A 17,061-nucleotide genomic window follows, 5' to 3' on the forward strand; every position below is an offset into this window, starting at 1 on the left:
TGTAGATGTTTTACATTCATATACAGACATATTACTAGTAGCGCTGAGGCCCCATTGCAAAATTGAATGCTATCTTCAGTGTGTCCTTTATAATTATGGTGTCTTTTTATTTGGCAGAGGGATCTTTGGGTGCCAGGACCCAAGTGTCTCTGCCAATTCTGCACATTTGTTCAATCGTTTTTATTGAATTTTCTCACATAACAAACAGCCATTTTACAAGAAACATAAGAATCCCGGCCGCGCAGGGCCCTAACAAAGGCAATCAAGCCAATGTATTGCCAAGAATATTTCAAAATAATGTAACAGATGAGCCACCTCTGCACATTTGATATTTGGCAGAGCCGTGAAGTGTGACTTTGGCTAAGCTACATTCATTTGTACAGTTTAGCAGATTCCATACTTGACAACTTCTGGGCAAGACCATTCAAAGGACAATGATGTTTTTCTATTCTGTAGCCACATCCCTTTTCCAGAGCCCCTCCCACGCCTCTTCCTCTCCCCACCATACTTCTTCAGGAGTTTCTAGGAGACTTTTTGGCACCTAGGATTTTTGCCAACTTCTCAAGGGGTTCCTTTCCGGGGAACCTCCTGCATTTCCTCGAAAATTTGCCAAGTATGCTGGAGTCATTAATTTGCCTGGGCCTCATTGTGTTTCCTCCACCTAGCTTTAGCCTGTAGTAAGTCTTAATGATGTTAGGTTACAACTAGAGTTGAGAAAAAAGATTCCCACCACCCTGATCCAGCGACCATTTTGGTATTCTGGTGCAGCCGGACAAGGACAGTGCACACTTCCTTGGCCAACATTTGAATGCCGGCATCCTAGGTGCCTCTTCTGATTGCAAGGTGCCTACTTCACCACCCTGATCTCCTCACTAGCCAACAACCCCAAGAAACTTTTTGACACCTTTCACTCCCTCCTCAGGCCAAAAACACAAGCCCCTATCACAGACAATTGTGCTGATGACCTGGCCTCCCACTTTACAGAAAAAATAGATAATATCCATCAGGAAATCTGCTCCCAACCACCAAGTGCTGTGACTCCCATCCCTTCCTGCATCTCCCCTGGCTCACTCTCCACATTTGATCCCATCACAGAAGAAGAAGTCTCCAGACTCCTCTCTTCTTCTCTACCGACCCCATTCCCTCACATCTCCTCCAGTCTCTCTCTCCAGTCGTCACAACCCACCTAACTACAATCTTTAATCTCTCCCTCTCCTCGGGCATTTTCCCATCATCCTTCAAACACGCGATCGTCACTCCATTACTAAAGAAACCCGCTCTCGACCCATTGTGCACAAACAACTACAGACCAGTCTCCAAACTCCCCTTCATCTCTAAACTTTTGGAGCGCCTAGTTTACTCCCGCCTTACCCGTTACCTCTCCACTCACTCCCTTCTAGACCCTTCACAGTCCGGCTTCTGCCCCCTACATTCGACTGAAACTGCACTCATCAAAGTGACCAATGACCTTCTGACAGCAAAACATAACGGTGACCACTCTCTGCTCATTCTTCCTGACCTATCTGCAGCTTTCGATACTGTTGACCACCATCTCCTACTCTCTAGGCTCCAGTCACTAGGCATTAAGGACACTGCTCTCTGCTGGTTCTCTTCCTATCTCTCTGACCGCTCCTTCAGTGTTTTGTTCTCTGGCTCCACTTCATCTCCTCTTCCTCTTGCTGTTGGGGTACCTCAGGGCTCAGTCCTTGGCCCCCTTCTCTTCTCTCTCTACACAGCCCCAATAAGACAGACCATCAGCAGATTTGGCTTTCAGTACCATCTTTATGCTGATGACACACAACTATATAAGTCTTCCCCCAACCTTACCCCCTCTGTACTACAGAAAGCCAGTGACTGTCTGTCCGCAGTCTCCAAAATCATGTCCACTCTCTATCTGAAACTCAACCTCTCCAAAACTGAACTTCTTTTGCTCCCGCCGTCTACTAACCTCCCTAAATCTGACATTTCCCTCTCCGTGGGTGGTACCACAATACCACCCCGGCAGCAGTCGCGCTGTCTGGGTGTTATGTTTGACACCAATCTCTCCTTCACATCCCATATACAATCTCTTGCCCGCTCTTGCCACTTACACCTAAAGAACATCTCTAGAATCCGCCCTTTTCTCACCTTGGAAACAACAAAAACCCTCACTGTAGCATTGATTTACTCCCGCCTGGATTACTGCAACGCTCTATTAATTGGCCTCCCCGTCACTCGACTATCCCCTCTCCAGTCCATACCTAATGCAGCAGCCAGGGTAGTCCATCTGGCTAATCGGTACTCGGACGTGTCCGCTCTTCATCAGTCATTACACTGGCTGCCCATTCATTATAGGATCCAATTCAAAGTACTTGTTCTCACCCACAAAGCTCTCCACGGTGCGGCACCCCCTACATCTCCTCCCTCATTTCTATCGGTCTAGCCAATTGCTGCGCTCTGCAAACGACTTTTGACTAACCTCTGCACTAATCCGTACCTCCCACTCCCGACTCCAAGACTTCTCCCGTGCTGCTCCTATCCTCTGGAATGCTCTACCCCAAGAAATTAGGACTAACCACAATTTGCATAGTTTTAGGCGCTCCCTCAAAACACATTTGTTCAGAGCGGCTTATCACATTCACTAATCAAAGTCATTCCATGTGTAAAGCCCCCATTACACACTGCGATATCGCTAGCAATATCGCTGTAAAGTCACCGATTTTGTGACGTAGCAGCGATATTGCTCCCCCGCTGATTATCGCTGATCGCGCGAAAAGGTCCTGGATCATTTCTCGTCGGGCACTTCCTGCTGGGCTTCCTGTGGCGCCGACGAGCAACGCGTGGACGCGGGCGGGAGGACGTCAGGATCGCCGCGTCTGACAGGTAAGTAGCGACCCCCGACCCCAGCGATGTCGCTGGTGAGATCTGCCTGTGTGGCAGCTCACTAGTGACCACTTAGCGATGCACCAGCAATCCATATCGTTGTCGGGATCGCTGGTGCATCGCTAAGTGTAACGGTACCCTAAGTGTGCGTCTGTAGCCCATTCACTATCTCCATCCATCCTTCACTCCCTCAAGATGGCTGGACCTTCATTGTAAATACACCATTGTAAATACACACCTGTACTTTGTATCTCCCTCACCTCATGGTAGATTGTAAGCTCTCATGAGCAGGGTCGTCTTATTTCGTCTTATTTTGCTTTAATTATTGTATTGTTAACGTTGTTACTTATGACTTGTGTTTTGAAATTGTTAAACTGTAAAGCGCTGCGGAATATGTTAGCGCTATATAAATAAAGATTATTATTATTATTATGACACCTTAGTAGCTGCAAGAGTTGCCCAGGATATCAGCATTCGAATGTCAACCAGGGAAGTTTCCACTGCTCTAGTCTTCCTGCCATGGTAAACCGAGGTGGATTCTGGACAGGGTAGTGGGAATCTTTTTGCTCATCTCTAGTTAGGACCAATCGTGTTCAGGTTGTAAATTTTCAGCATAATGCTTTTGTACGGATTATGGAATCAATCAGATCATCACCAATTTGCTAGTAACGCTCTCCCACTAGTATTCATTTTCATGAATAAGGTGAAATTGATGTTCTTCCTCCTTCTCTTTTCTTTTTTTGATTGATTCATTGACTCTTTTTTTTCAGCTTCACAGTACAAAAATGTTCAAGATCCTTGCCTTAATGGAGGAACATTCATCGCCCTGCAGAATGGCACCCAATACTGCAGGTAACTGGAGGCTTCATATGGATCCTAGAATAGAATACTGCTGGGACAATACAATTTAGGTGTCCGGAGTTTTTCCAACTGGACTAATATTTATAAAATTATAGTTAGTGAGCTCCAAGCAGGACCGCTGTCAGGAATCTATGGGCTGCAGGCATCACCTTGTTAGAGTCGGCAGACAGTAGGTGGCCGGGGATGGGTTGATGGGCAATGCAAACACATGGCTATATTGACTTAGCCATGAAAGTCATGTACCTGTGAGAAAAAAGAGGAGAGGACTGGCTCCCTGAAAGCTTTCTTGGGGTTCATATGGGTTTATTTTGGAGGAAAAAAACAAGCTCCATGATTTTATTCAGCATGAAGCTTTTACAAAGTTAATGGTCAGCGGCAAAAGTAGATGGGATCTTTTTTTATTTTTAAATACAGAGTTTAAGAACAAGAAGATGGAGGAAGAGCCAAAGGCACATCAAAATGAAGTATTTGGAGCTCAAAAAGCATCATTACAGCTGAGGAAGTTCCACATGCTGAAACGCTGCTGGAATTGACTATTGAGTTCCAAATAAAGCAGGGAATACATCATTATTTTTAGTGCCTTTGACTCTTCTTACTAATTTAATTTCTTGGGTGGATCAAGATCGAGCCAACCTCCCCAAGATACCACGTGACAACTTTTTCTATAACACACTTCTGATATATTTTTTCTTGTAAGATCACAATAAATAAACCTTTTGCTTTGTTATAGGTGCCCTGAAGGGTTCTTGGGGGACCACTGTCAGCAAGCTGGGCCACCTTGCTTCCCACTTATCTGCCAAAATGGAGGTACTTGTTTACGTCTGTCTGACACAGAATATCGCTGCACTTGTGGACCTGGGTGGACAGGTGAGCTTACTTTCGATAACAGGACACCATCATCATCATAATAATGAAATTCTAAATAATTACTAAATTGATTATTTTTTTTAAAAAAAGGTTAAAAGACTTTTAATGAACATAATGGTATTCTGGGGTTCAGGAAATATCAACAACAATTTCCATCAGGGTTGGTCTGGCCAATCCAATACCTAATTAGAAAATGATTATTCTATGATCTGTCTATATAAGAGGAGATACAGCACAGACGTTGTGGTTTTGCCGCAGTTCTTGGCCGAGAGTCACGCTTCAAAAACTGCACATCATTTTGCAGTGAGAAGAGTTGGAGTTCTCTTGTCCTGTGAAAGATGATCTTTCCCATCTAGAATAATTGTCTTCCTGGGCTGAACATATGAGAAGAACGTCTATCGTGTGTTTATGACGCATTGGTAATTTACCATTCCAGTGTCTTCCGGGACAGTGCAGGACAGACCACACCTAATTTTCCTCTAAACGTGTAAGGTCCATAGTCATGTTCTTCCTGTGAATTACTACGACGAACGGAAGCAATATTGTTTACTATTCCAGTAATTCAACAATTGGTTTTATGGATTGAAACTTGTCACCGGCCATCAATGTCTTGATAAGATCCCTCAGCCATTTAATTCTCAGTTCTAAAAATTAATATTTATAAAAGATGTCTAAGGCAACAAAACTGTTTTGTAGATTTTCTCAAATATAAATTCGTATTAGGCAAAAACTGCATGGACCTGGACCATTGCACCACCAATCGCTGTGTGAACAATGGAAAATGTGTCAACAAGCCACCTGGATTTGAGTGCCAGTGCCAGCTTGGCTTTGACGGAGAGGCATGTGAGAAAGATGTGGATGAATGTCAAGAAGCTGGTACCTGTCGAAATGGTGGAAAATGTGTGAACTTCATAGGGTCCTTCAGATGTGATTGTCCCACCATGTACGATGGCACCAACTGCGAAATGAGACGAGGGAAGTGCTCCTCGAACAGCTGCTTCAATTCAGGGACGTGCTACCAATCAAATTATAACTTGTACCGATGTGCATGCCCGCCAGGTGAGTAGATGACCTGTGGTCTATGGAAGCATTTGTGACCATCTATGGGCTCAAACTTACTTACTAAAGAATGGCTCTGTGTGTTACTTTAGGGTACACAGGTTCTCAATGTGAGGAGAACATTGATGATTGTGTCAACCACAAATGTCAGAATGGAGGCAGCTGCGTTGACGGGCTTGAAAAATATTCATGTAAATGTCCACCTGGATGGGAAGGTAAGGTCCTAACCCTCCATTATTTCCTATCTCATATTTTCGTGTCACTAGTGTTGGTTGTGTTCCCATTTCATGTCACCATTCCACTTCTCTCATCTAAGAAGTCCTTGTCCTCCATAAATCTAGTCATATATACTGTTGCCTGGGCCTGAGAAAATACATCTACTGGATAAGTTGTTGTTTGTCCGTGTCCACCTGGGTCAAAGTGGGAAATAATTGGGCTAAAGCTGGCCATACAGATAAATATATCAGTCTTCACGAGACCGGACAGTATTCTAATGTATACGAGATCCTTTCAACCCTTCCCAATGGAAAATGATGTGAGAAAAAAAGGGTTGGTATGTTGGGTTTTGAAATGGAAGATAAGTCACCACTTGAGGTGTCAGCACATGTTACTCCACTCTCCTCATTGAGAACCAATAAATAAGTGGCCATGCATTTATGTGTGTGGGGGGAGTGAAATTTCGAGACAAAAAGCTTTCAGCTGAACACATTTGGCCCATCTCATCCAAACATGCTGATTTTCGCCAGAAGGGTCCACCACCTAATGCTGGAGCTCCTGATTCTTCCCTGTCTTCTCTAATCTCCCCACAAAAATACACAAGAATGCTCACCAGAGCCATGCATGCACATGTATGGGGGTCAGAAAAGATTGACCAAATTTGACCAATGTTTATCTAAATCATTGATATTGTGCTAATGACTTGCAGTTTATTACTTTTCATGATTTGCGAAAGTTGTCCCTTCCAACGAACCTGTGATAGTGGCTGTTAATGCCTATCCCACACTCATCCAGTGTTTCTGTTGGGCAGGTGGTCGTTGCAGAGCAGTTGTCATTACTTGTCCTCGCCTGTATGTGTAGATTCAATTTTACATTCATTTTTCTTTTCACTACCGCTCACCTTTCTTTGTAACAGGAGGGTTGTGCTCTCGAGACATTGACGAATGCCAGGCTGGTGGTATATGTAAGAATGGAGGAACCTGTCAGAACATTCCTGGTCAGTACAAATGCGTGTGTGTCAATGGCTGGGATGGCGATAATTGTGAGAACAACATCGATGATTGTGCCACAGCCACATGTGCGGAAGGGTCTACGTGCATTGACCAGGTGGGGACATATACCTGTCAGTGCCCACCAGGGCGGATTGGTAAGTTCTTGCAAATTATCGACATTTGCAAAGATAGTATAGATGTATGTATGTATGGATGGATCCATGTAGGGTCACCAATGCCACCTCATTTGTAATATAGCATTTCGTGAAGCATACCACATTTTTATTGGATTCAGTAGTAGTCTGGTAGAAATCCTCTGCCTGTCTCCTTATCGGAGGTTCGGCACTGTATCTTGGCTCTGTATGACTCGGTGCTATATACGTATGAGGCATACATGCATTTAAAAGCTCAAATACATCATAATTTCAGCTAAACCATCTGATTTTGGCTGAAGCAGTTGACTCTCTTATGTGTATGATGACCTCCGGACTATCCTGCAACAGATATTGTCTAGGGAAAGAAGGATCAAGCATGCTGAGATTGAGTATGCACAATCCATTTGTTTCCAAGTGAGATAAATTGAGCCCGTTAAGAACACATGCACGCTCAGCCAAACCTAGCACGGTTATGTATGGGGGGCTCATTAGGAAAAGCTTTCAACCAAAAAAGAGTTCAACTGAAAGCTAATTAAATGAAATGTGTCACCAGGTTTTTGCTACCTAATTTGAGAAGAGAATAATGTATGGCCTGAAACCCTAATTCCAGTGATGTGTCACTTACTGGGCTGCTTCCTGTAGGTTTTATACAATTACAGTTTTATCAGAAGGAGATTATCCCTAGAGGACTAGCAAACCAGCTGCCAGGTAGTCTGACCTCACCCCATTGCTGATTGGCTCCTTTCTGCCTATGCACATGGCACACAGAAAGCTGCAGATCAGCGGTGTGGGCAGGGTTATACAGAGCGCAGCATTTAGCAAACTGCTAGATCTTCAGCAGATAAAACAGTTTTTAATGAAAACTACAGCAAGTAGCCCAGTAAGTGACCCATCACTGGAGTCTCTGGCCCTACATCATGCTACTCTGAAATGGGGGAGCAAAAACCTGGTGACTGATTATATGGACATATTTGGTGTTAATGGGGATATAATCCAAGCCACAGGATTACCAATTCCAGTTGTCATAATTGATGTATTCTAAATATTAATTGATTTATTGATTATTATTATTATTATTAATATCTCCCGTTGACTTACTGTACTAAAAGTGTATAATATTCAGTGTACGGGTATTACATATATCCACCTCTATAAATGAACCTCGTATAATTGTGTTCTTGGCCATTTTCTATCTTTCCAGGTCTTTTATGTCATATGGAGGACGGTTGCCTAAAAAATCAGTGTCATCCGAACGCCACATGTGACACTCACCCCTCATCCCACAAGGTGTTCTGTCGCTGCCAGGCTGGGTACACCGGACTCACATGCTATGAGGACCTGAACGAATGCCAACTAGGTACTTTTTTACTGTTTTAGTTTTTTATTGTCTAAATCCACAAAAACATCAATCAACCCAATAATTATCTTCGCTATGTGGCTTCTGCCACCACCACAATCTTCTGCTCTTCTCTGTCTCAATCGTTCTAGTCCTCCTTTTGTTGTTCAAATCCCCAAAAATACCAAGCAACCACCCTACCTCGTGGATTTTGCCGTGTCCCTATGTCACAAGTGGGTCACGCCCTCCTGGGAGATCTGGAGTTAGGAAATCCATTATATTGTGAATCGCAGATCTTCCATTTAGCCTGGGTGTTTGTTTTTCATATTAAATTAATTTGGTTTCCTTTGGTGCTGAAGAGGTTAACGACCTTTTCTATGGTGGTTAAAAACTTGCCGCTCCATCTCACAGCTGTTCCTGGTCACTTCCTATCCTTATAAGATCTGACCAGACCTTCTCTTCCTCGCCAGTGAAAGTTTTACTTTTTAGCTCTTTGGAGTCGCTGTGGTGAGTTGGAGATCATTGTTGCTGCTGGAGATTGTTGCACTCTGTTTTGGGGTTTAAGCTTTCCTCATTGTCCTATTCCAATTTGGTTAATAGATTCCTACACTTCCCTATATACCTCTTTACTCTTGGTGAGTGTGTGGCGCCCCTGAGGGTTCAGTCGCCACAGAGGTACTGCACCTCCTCCTGAGGTGTGGTACCCCACTATCCAGGTAAGGTGGAGACACCTGACCACACTCCAACACTCACATCCCACACGCACACCAGTAGTGTAGCAGAGCAACCTTTGTGGCTCCCTGCTTGGAACACGAAGAGTGCTGGGAGGTGGGTGGAGTTTAGACTGCACAAGAGAGCAGGAGAATATTAGGAAAAGGGCAGTCTGTGAGAGAAGATCCCCAGATGGAGTGAAGGAAGTGCTGCAGTAGACTCCTGTGACCTGGAGCTTCTGGCACCGGAAAGAGCCATAGAAAGCCTGATTCTTCAGAGGGAAGAAAGTTTAGTATGGAACGTAAGGAGAAGAAGAGAACTAAGCAGAGCCCTTCCTCAAGTTTGAAGCGCATGGCCAGGGTCCGGTCCCCGAGGTTGTATGGATACTGATCTTCCTGCAGCAGAAACCGGAGAAATAGAAGTCGTCACCACTTTATTCCCATCTAAGACTTGGGGGCACAACAGCAGGGTGGGTGAGCCGGGACATGATAGTAGGGAGTCCCCAAAGCAGGCTACAGCTGTCTGCCATACAAGTAGAGTTCTAAGTAACATCAAGAAGGAGGAACTTGAGTTTAATACGCAACTACAAGTACTTCAGATTAGGCACTAGTGTGGAGACGTTCAGAGAAGGCACATGTTGGAGGAGTGCTGGAAAGGTGTACTTTACCTTGCCTGGGAGTTGGCTGAGCCCCTGACCTGGAGGACACGGCACCGAAGCGGGCATCTGTGTGTACCAGACTGTGAGTAAAGCCTTGGAACTACATGCCCTTGTGTCCTCTACTTATTCTTGCGCCTTACACCCGGCTCTGCTACATCTACTTCTTTACACCATCTCCCCACTTGCCGACCTCATCTAGACTGCCCTGGGACTACAGCTCCACCTGTGGGGAGCTTCAACATCATTGCTGCACCACACCATCTGTCCCAGAGAAGCAGCCCTGCAGCGCTGGTCAATCTGACCAGAAACCACAGGTGGCGTCACGAATCATCTCAACAACTTTATTCCCATCACTCTACTCTTTTTACATTGACTGCCTGAGGCCACGGACCGGGTCCCTGCCACTGTGACATTTCCCATTGTAATCAACGGGCCCAGCACCGAGTACCCCACGGCCTCTGGGGGCGAGTCAAGTGTTTTGTATGTTAGTCACTTTTTGTTATCCCTCTTTTGTCTTATGTGTTTATACACTAGCATTTCAATCCAAGGCCTCCTGGGGAGGGGACAGCTTAGGGTATAATAGGAGAACAGTAAGACTGATGGCCCAAACTTCCTCTCCTTTAGAGGTACCTTTGGGAGCTGGGATAATTAGGGATCGTTAGGGTTCCATCCCTAGGAACAGTGCAGGGCCCCTTTCCCTATTTACGTAAAGTCACAGCGTGACACTCTTCTTCCATCTCCACAATCTTCTGGTCTTCTCTTTCTCAGCCGTTCTTTCGATACTCCATATATTGATACTGTTGTGATCTCTTCAGGACCTTCTCCTTGTGAACATGGTGGAGAATGTGTTAACACTGATGGCTCCTTCTTGTGTCAATGTCCTCCTGGTTACACTGGTGCCCGCTGTGAGACAGATCGCGATGAATGCCAGGCGAACCCCTGCTACCATGGAGGCACCTGCCTAGACTTTCTTGGTCACTTCCAGTGCATGTGTTCACCTGGTAAGACTTGGCTGAGCAGTAAAAATGAGAGCATAATCCTATAAAGTGGTACTAATGGAAATACCTTCAATATAAACCTTCTATATGAATTGTATGTGCTGTCCATCCATCTACAGGATACTCGGGAAATCTTTGTGAATTGGAAATCAATGAATGTTCAAGTTCTCCTTGTCAAAATGGAGGGAACTGCACAGATCTAATTAATGATGTCCTCTGTTCATGTCCTCCAGGTGAGATGGGTTTCTGACTATCTGGTATATGGATATACACTGATACTTATACCTCACTACCATCTTAGTTATGCTCAGAGAGCTTACATCCACGCCTCATCATCCAGTCGTATAGCCACACCTAGTCATCCAGTCATATAGCCACACCTAGTCATCCAGTCATGTATCCATAACTAGTCATCCAGTCATATATCCATAACTAGTCATCCAGTCATATATCCATAACTAGTCTTCCAGTCATATATCCATAACTAATCATCCAGTCATATATCCATAACTAGTCTTCCAGTCATATATCCATAACTAATCATCCAGTCATATATCCATGCCTCGTCATCCAGTCATATATCCATGACAAGTTATCTAGTCATACATCCATGCCTAGAAACAAGGTCAGCACTAAATTTTCCTGCTGTGGTGCTAATGTAGGAACAGCAATGAATAAAATAGAATCCGGTCATTCATATGTGGCAATTGCAGGTACGCAGGATGCAGTGACGAGTCGTGAGACAATTTGGTGCTTTCTATAATAACGTTTATAAGACTAGAGGGAACTTTCCTCAGTCACGGCTTGATCACCAAAAGGGGTAACACAGGTTGCCCTCGCAGGGGCTCTAAAACAAGCAAACACGAACGGGTAGAACACGACTACTTCCAGCAATAGCCGGTCACTATAGGGCCGCGGTATAGCCGACTACAGGTCCTTAATTATAAAGTCAACTTAGCCGTCCAGATGTCCCTCGCCGTTCGGGTTGTTGGTCTTTCGGCGTAGTAGTTGCTGGGCCCAGTTGCTGAGACGATGGCAAAGTCTTTGTGCGCTCCAGCGCACTGATGACACGGGAGCCCCACAGGCTCCGACGGGGTCCTTGGATGGTTGGGCTGCAGCCCCTGGCCTGGGGCAAGCGGCAGTGATGTGTGGTGGCGAATGGCAGGCCACCTGCGCAGCTAACGGCTGCAACGGGGTGTCCGCGGTCAGCGGAGGCCCGGCCCCTGCTGCGGACCGGAGCGGGACAGTGATGGCCGCCAGCGGTATTGCACTTGCCGTGGCCACTGGTGAGAACAGGGCGGCTGCGGGTGCCGGGGAGCAGGCCACGGGCTGTAGCGAGACGGCAGCGGCCGCAGGCGACCACGGGTAGGCCGCAGCCGCGGGCTGAGGGAAGGCGGCAGCGGCCGCGGGTTGAACTGAGGCCGCAGTGGCCGCGGGCTGGGGCGGGGAAGCAAGTCTTGGATAACCGCCTCGATACCGTCCTTCTGGAGTTTTCGGTGAGCGTCCCCCCTGGCACTGGTGAGTTGCTCTCGCTTTCAGCCGCTCCCACGGTCTCCTGCTGTCTCTGTGTCGGTCTGCTGACTCATCGTCCCGGGAATTCCCCGCTTCCTTTATATTAGCTCCTCCCCCAGTCCATCTGTCTGTCACAATGGTCCGTCCCTGAATTCTACCCCCCCCGGGGACAGTTTTCCCCGGAAACCGGATGACGTCTCCCTTGGTTCCGGCCCGGACACTCGACGGGGGCCGTTCCTCCCACACATATACGGTATTTGTTGAAGTTCATTTAATGTACATGTGGAAATCCAAATTACACTGGATTTGGATTTCCACATGTGCATTAAATAAACTTAAATATATGTTCCGAGATTCTATTTTATTCAATACATCCGCGCCTAATCGTCCTGTAATGCATCCAGGCCTAGTCATCCAGTAATATATGCATGCTTAATTATCCAGAATTACTTCCACGCCTTGATGTCTACTTATTCATCCATGTCTGGTCAATATGCAACATGCAAGCTTAATCATCCAGTCATACAACCATGTCTAGACATCCAGTAATACATCCACGAATAGTCATCCAGTAATACATCTACGAATAGTCATCCAGTAATACATCTATGTCTAGTCATCCAGTAATACTGTACATCCACCAATAGCCATTCAGTTATGCATCCATGTCTATGCTACAGAGCAGAGTCATCCGACAGAGCCAAAGTCCGTGGGCTGCGCCCATTATTCTGGTAAGGAAAAAGGATGGGACTCTGCGCTTCTGTATAGACTACCCGAAACTGAACTCTTGCACTGTGCGAGATTCGCACCCACTACCGAGAAACGAAGAATCCCTGTCTGCCTTAGGAAAGGTGAAGTATTTATCGTCATTGGATCTAGCCAGTGGATATTGGCAAGTGCCCATGTCTGAGCATGATCGGGTGTAGACAGCATTCATACTACCTATGGGGTTGTTCGAGTTCAACCGGATGCCCTTCGGCCTTACCAACGCCCCCGGGACCTTCCAACGATTGATGGAAACATTTTTGGGAGACTTGAACTTCAAGGCTACTCTCATTTATTTAGACAACATCATTATCTATGAGGCCACCTTTGAGGAGCACTTACAACGGCTGGAGCAAGTATTGAGCCGATTACAGAGACACGGCCTGAAAGTAAAGCCTTGAAAATGTCACCATTTCCGCCAGCACAGACAGAAGGCAGAGCAAGGGTTAATAACTTTACTTGAACAGGGAATACTCCACGCAGGGAGGTAAATGGTTAACAGGGGCATAAACAGTTCAGAGTATAAACAATATGCATTGTTAAAGAGCAGCGGAAAGGGTATCACAGTTCTTGTTGGGTAACTTATCCTGTCAGATGTTCCCCAGGATGGAATGAATCATGGAGCAGAAGATGATGTCCACAACCACCGGCGTGGTACTTGTCCGGTGGGGGTCCTGAAGATATGGCAGAAGATCTGTTCTGGCAGCAGCAGTCAGTCTCCGGCACCTTCCACTGCCCCTAGTTCATATACTAATGTGGCCAGGAGAGTGCGGGCCACCACGCTGTCTGCACTCACCGTGGTCCGACGGATGTACACCAGGGAATCAAGGCACGAATAATGGTCTCCCACCCAGTCTCTCTTGGACGGCACATGCACGGTACTCACAGGTCCGGAGCGTGACACCTCGCTTCATGGTGACCGACAAGCATACTGCACGTCTCTCCTCACAGTGCCTGCCAGCTGCGGCAGCAGAGGTGGCAGACCTGGGGTGCGGGCCTGCGCTGTGTGGATGCTCCGGAGACGGATCAGTCACTGGTCACTGCCGCGCTGTTTGTTCCCACCAAGTCTGCCTGTTTCCGCGTGCGCTGAAGCTGTACCCCCTTAACTACGCCCCCTCCTTCCGCATGCAAGGATTGGTTAAGCTTTCCCCCAGACAACAGAGGAGACAGCCCTGACAGTTCCAGAACTGGCACAGAACAGGTACCTGCGGCACAGTCCTTCTTCTTACATCTTGTCATCCAGTAATACATCCACAAATAGTCATCCAGTAGTACATTCATGTCTAGTCATGTCACTGTTCTACCCCTCAGGGTGTCTGGGATACACTTACTGACAGTCTGTCCAACATGGTCCACGAATAGTCATCCAGTAATATATGCATGTCTAGTCATCCAGTAATACATCCACAAATAGCCATCCAGTAATACATTCATGTCTAGTCATCCAGTAATACATCCACCAATAGTCATCCAGTCATACATCCATGTCTAGTCATCAAGTAATACATCCACCAATAGTCATCCAGTAATACATCCATGTCTAGTCATCCAGTAATATATCCATGTCTAGCCATCCAGTAATATATCCACAAATAAGTCATCCAGTCATATATCCATGTCTAGTCATCCAGTAATACATCCATGTCTAGTCATCCAGTAATACATCCACCAATAGTCATAGAATCATAGAATCGTAGAGTTGGAAGGGACCTCCTGGGCCATCTGGTCCAACTCCCTGCTCAAAGCAGGATTCACTAAATCATCCCAGACAGATGTCTGTCCAGCCTCTGTTTGAAGACTTCTATTGAAGGAGAACTCACCACCTCTCATGGCAGCCTGTTTCACTCATCTAGTAATACATCCACAAATAGTCATCCAGTCATATATCAATGTCTAGTCATCCAGTTATACATCCATGTGTATTCATCCATTTATACATCCATGTCTATTCATCCAGTCATACATCCTGCAATAGTCATCTAGTAATACATCCACCAATAGTCATCCAATAATACATCTATGTCTAGTTATCCAATAATCCACCCATATCTAGTCACCCCTCGGGGTGTCTGGGATGCAGTTACTGACAGATCGACTGTCCATTATGGTCCATGAACAGTCATCCAGTAATATATCCATGTCTAGACATCCAGTAATACATCCACAAATAGCCATCCAGTAATACATTCATGTCTAGTCTTCCAGTAATACATCCACCAATAGTCATCCAGTAATACATCCATGTCTAGTCATCCAGTTATACATCCACGAATAGTCATTCAGTAATACATCCACCAATAGTCATCCAGTAATACATCCATGTCTAGTCATCCAGATATACATCCAAGAATAGTCATCCAGTAATACATCCACCAATAGTCATCCAGTCACACATCCATGTCTAGTCATCCAAGTCACACATCCATGTCTGGTCGTCCAGTCATACATCCTGCAATAGTCATCCAGTCATATATCCATGTCTAGTCATCCAGTAATACATCCACCAATAGTCATCCAGTAATACATCCATGTCTAGTCATCCAGTTATACATCCACAAATAGTCATCCAGTAATACATCCATCAATAGTCATCCAGTACTACATCCATGTCTAGTCATCCAGTTATACATCCACGAATGGTCATCCAGTAATACATCCACCAATAGTCATCCAGTAATACATCCATGTATAGCCATCCAGTAATACATCCACCAATAGTCATAGAATCATAGAATCGCAGAGTTGGAAGGGATCTCCTGGGCCATCTGGTCCTACCCCCTGCTCAAAGCAGGATTCACTAAGTCATCCCAGACAGATGTCTGTCCGGCCTTTGTTTGAAGACTTCTATTGAAGGAGAACTCACCAACTCTCGTGGGAGCCTGTTCCACTCATCTAGTAATACATCCACAAATAGTCATCCAGTCATATATCCATGTCTAGTCATCCAGTTACACTTCCATGTGTATTCATCCATTTATACATCCATGTCTAGTCATCCAGTCATACATCCTGCAATAGTCATCTAGTAATAGATCCACCAATCAGGGCCGCCATCAGGGCATTACTGCCCTTACTACTGTATGGGGCCCCATGAACAGTAGCAAAAAGAGGGGCCCGGATACGCTGGCAGCCCGGGCCCTGCTCTCTTGATACTGCCGTTTGGACTACAGGTGCAATAGTTCATGGCCGCTGCAAGCCAGATACATAACAACACTGCGGTGATTTAAAGATACACCTACAGTGTTGTTAGTGAATGCAGCGGCCATAAATCAGTGCTGTACCTTTAAAGCAGCAGCAGGACCAAGTGCATCATGGTCCTGACGCAGGTCATGTGACACACTGCGCGCTCTTCTTCATTCTGGAGCAGAGCAGCAACATGTCACGTTTCTGGGAGACAGAAGATGCTGAAATCGGCAGAGGAGGCCGGCAGTGTGTGAGGACTTGCAGAGGGGAGTGAGGTGAGGAGATGGGAGGCTGCTGAGGTGTGGAGATGGGAGGCTGCTGAGGTGTGGAGATGGGAGGCTGCTGAGGAGAGGAGATGGGAGGCTGCTGAGGTGAGGAGATGGGAGGCTGCTGAGGAGAGGAGATGGGAGGCTGCTGAGGTGTGGAGATGGGAGGCTGATGAGGTGAGGAGATGGGAGGCTGCTGAGGAGAGGAGATGGGAGGCTGCTGAGGAAATGAGATGGGAGGCTGCTGAGGTGAGGATATGGGAGGCTGCTGAGGTGAGGAGATGGGAGGCTGCTGAGGAGAGGAGATGGGAGGCTGCTGAGGTGAAGAGATGGGAGGCTGCTGAGGAAATGAGATGGGAGGCTGCTGAGGAAATGAGATGGGAGGCTGCTGAGGAGAGGAGATGGGAGGCTGCTGAGGAGAGGAGATGGGAGGCTGCTGAGGAGAGGAGATGGGAGGCTGCTGAGGTGAGGAGATGGGAGGCTGCTGAGGTGAGGAGATGGGAGGCTGCTGAGGAAATGAGATGGGAGGCTGCTGAGGAAATGAGATGAAAGGCTGCTGAGGTGAGGAGATGGGAGGCTGCTGAGGTGAGGAGATGGGAGGCTGCTGAGGTGAGGAGATG

General features: G+C 46.3%; 1 protein-coding gene across 1 annotated transcript in view; it reads left to right on the forward strand.

Annotated features, from left to right (window-relative positions):
- LOC141051732 (uncharacterized) overlaps positions 1-17,061 on the forward strand; it is a 105,506-nt gene that overhangs the window by 43,104 nt on the left and 45,341 nt on the right. The window contains exons 2-9 of the mRNA XM_073548733.1: positions 3,633-3,714; positions 4,454-4,590; positions 5,314-5,649; positions 5,742-5,864; positions 6,782-7,012; positions 8,214-8,369; positions 10,533-10,718; positions 10,835-10,948. Coding sequence (XP_073404834.1) covers positions 3,633-3,714; positions 4,454-4,590; positions 5,314-5,649; positions 5,742-5,864; positions 6,782-7,012; positions 8,214-8,369; positions 10,533-10,718; positions 10,835-10,948 — 1,365 coding nt within the window. The remainder of the gene's footprint in view (positions 1-3,632; positions 3,715-4,453; positions 4,591-5,313; positions 5,650-5,741; positions 5,865-6,781; positions 7,013-8,213; positions 8,370-10,532; positions 10,719-10,834; positions 10,949-17,061) is intronic.

This window comes from Dendrobates tinctorius, unplaced genomic scaffold, assembly GCF_039654945.1.
Source record: "Dendrobates tinctorius isolate UK_male_01 unplaced genomic scaffold, ASM3965494v1 ptg000158l, whole genome shotgun sequence".
NCBI classification, from domain to species: Eukaryota; Metazoa; Chordata; class Amphibia; order Anura; family Dendrobatidae; genus Dendrobates; species Dendrobates tinctorius.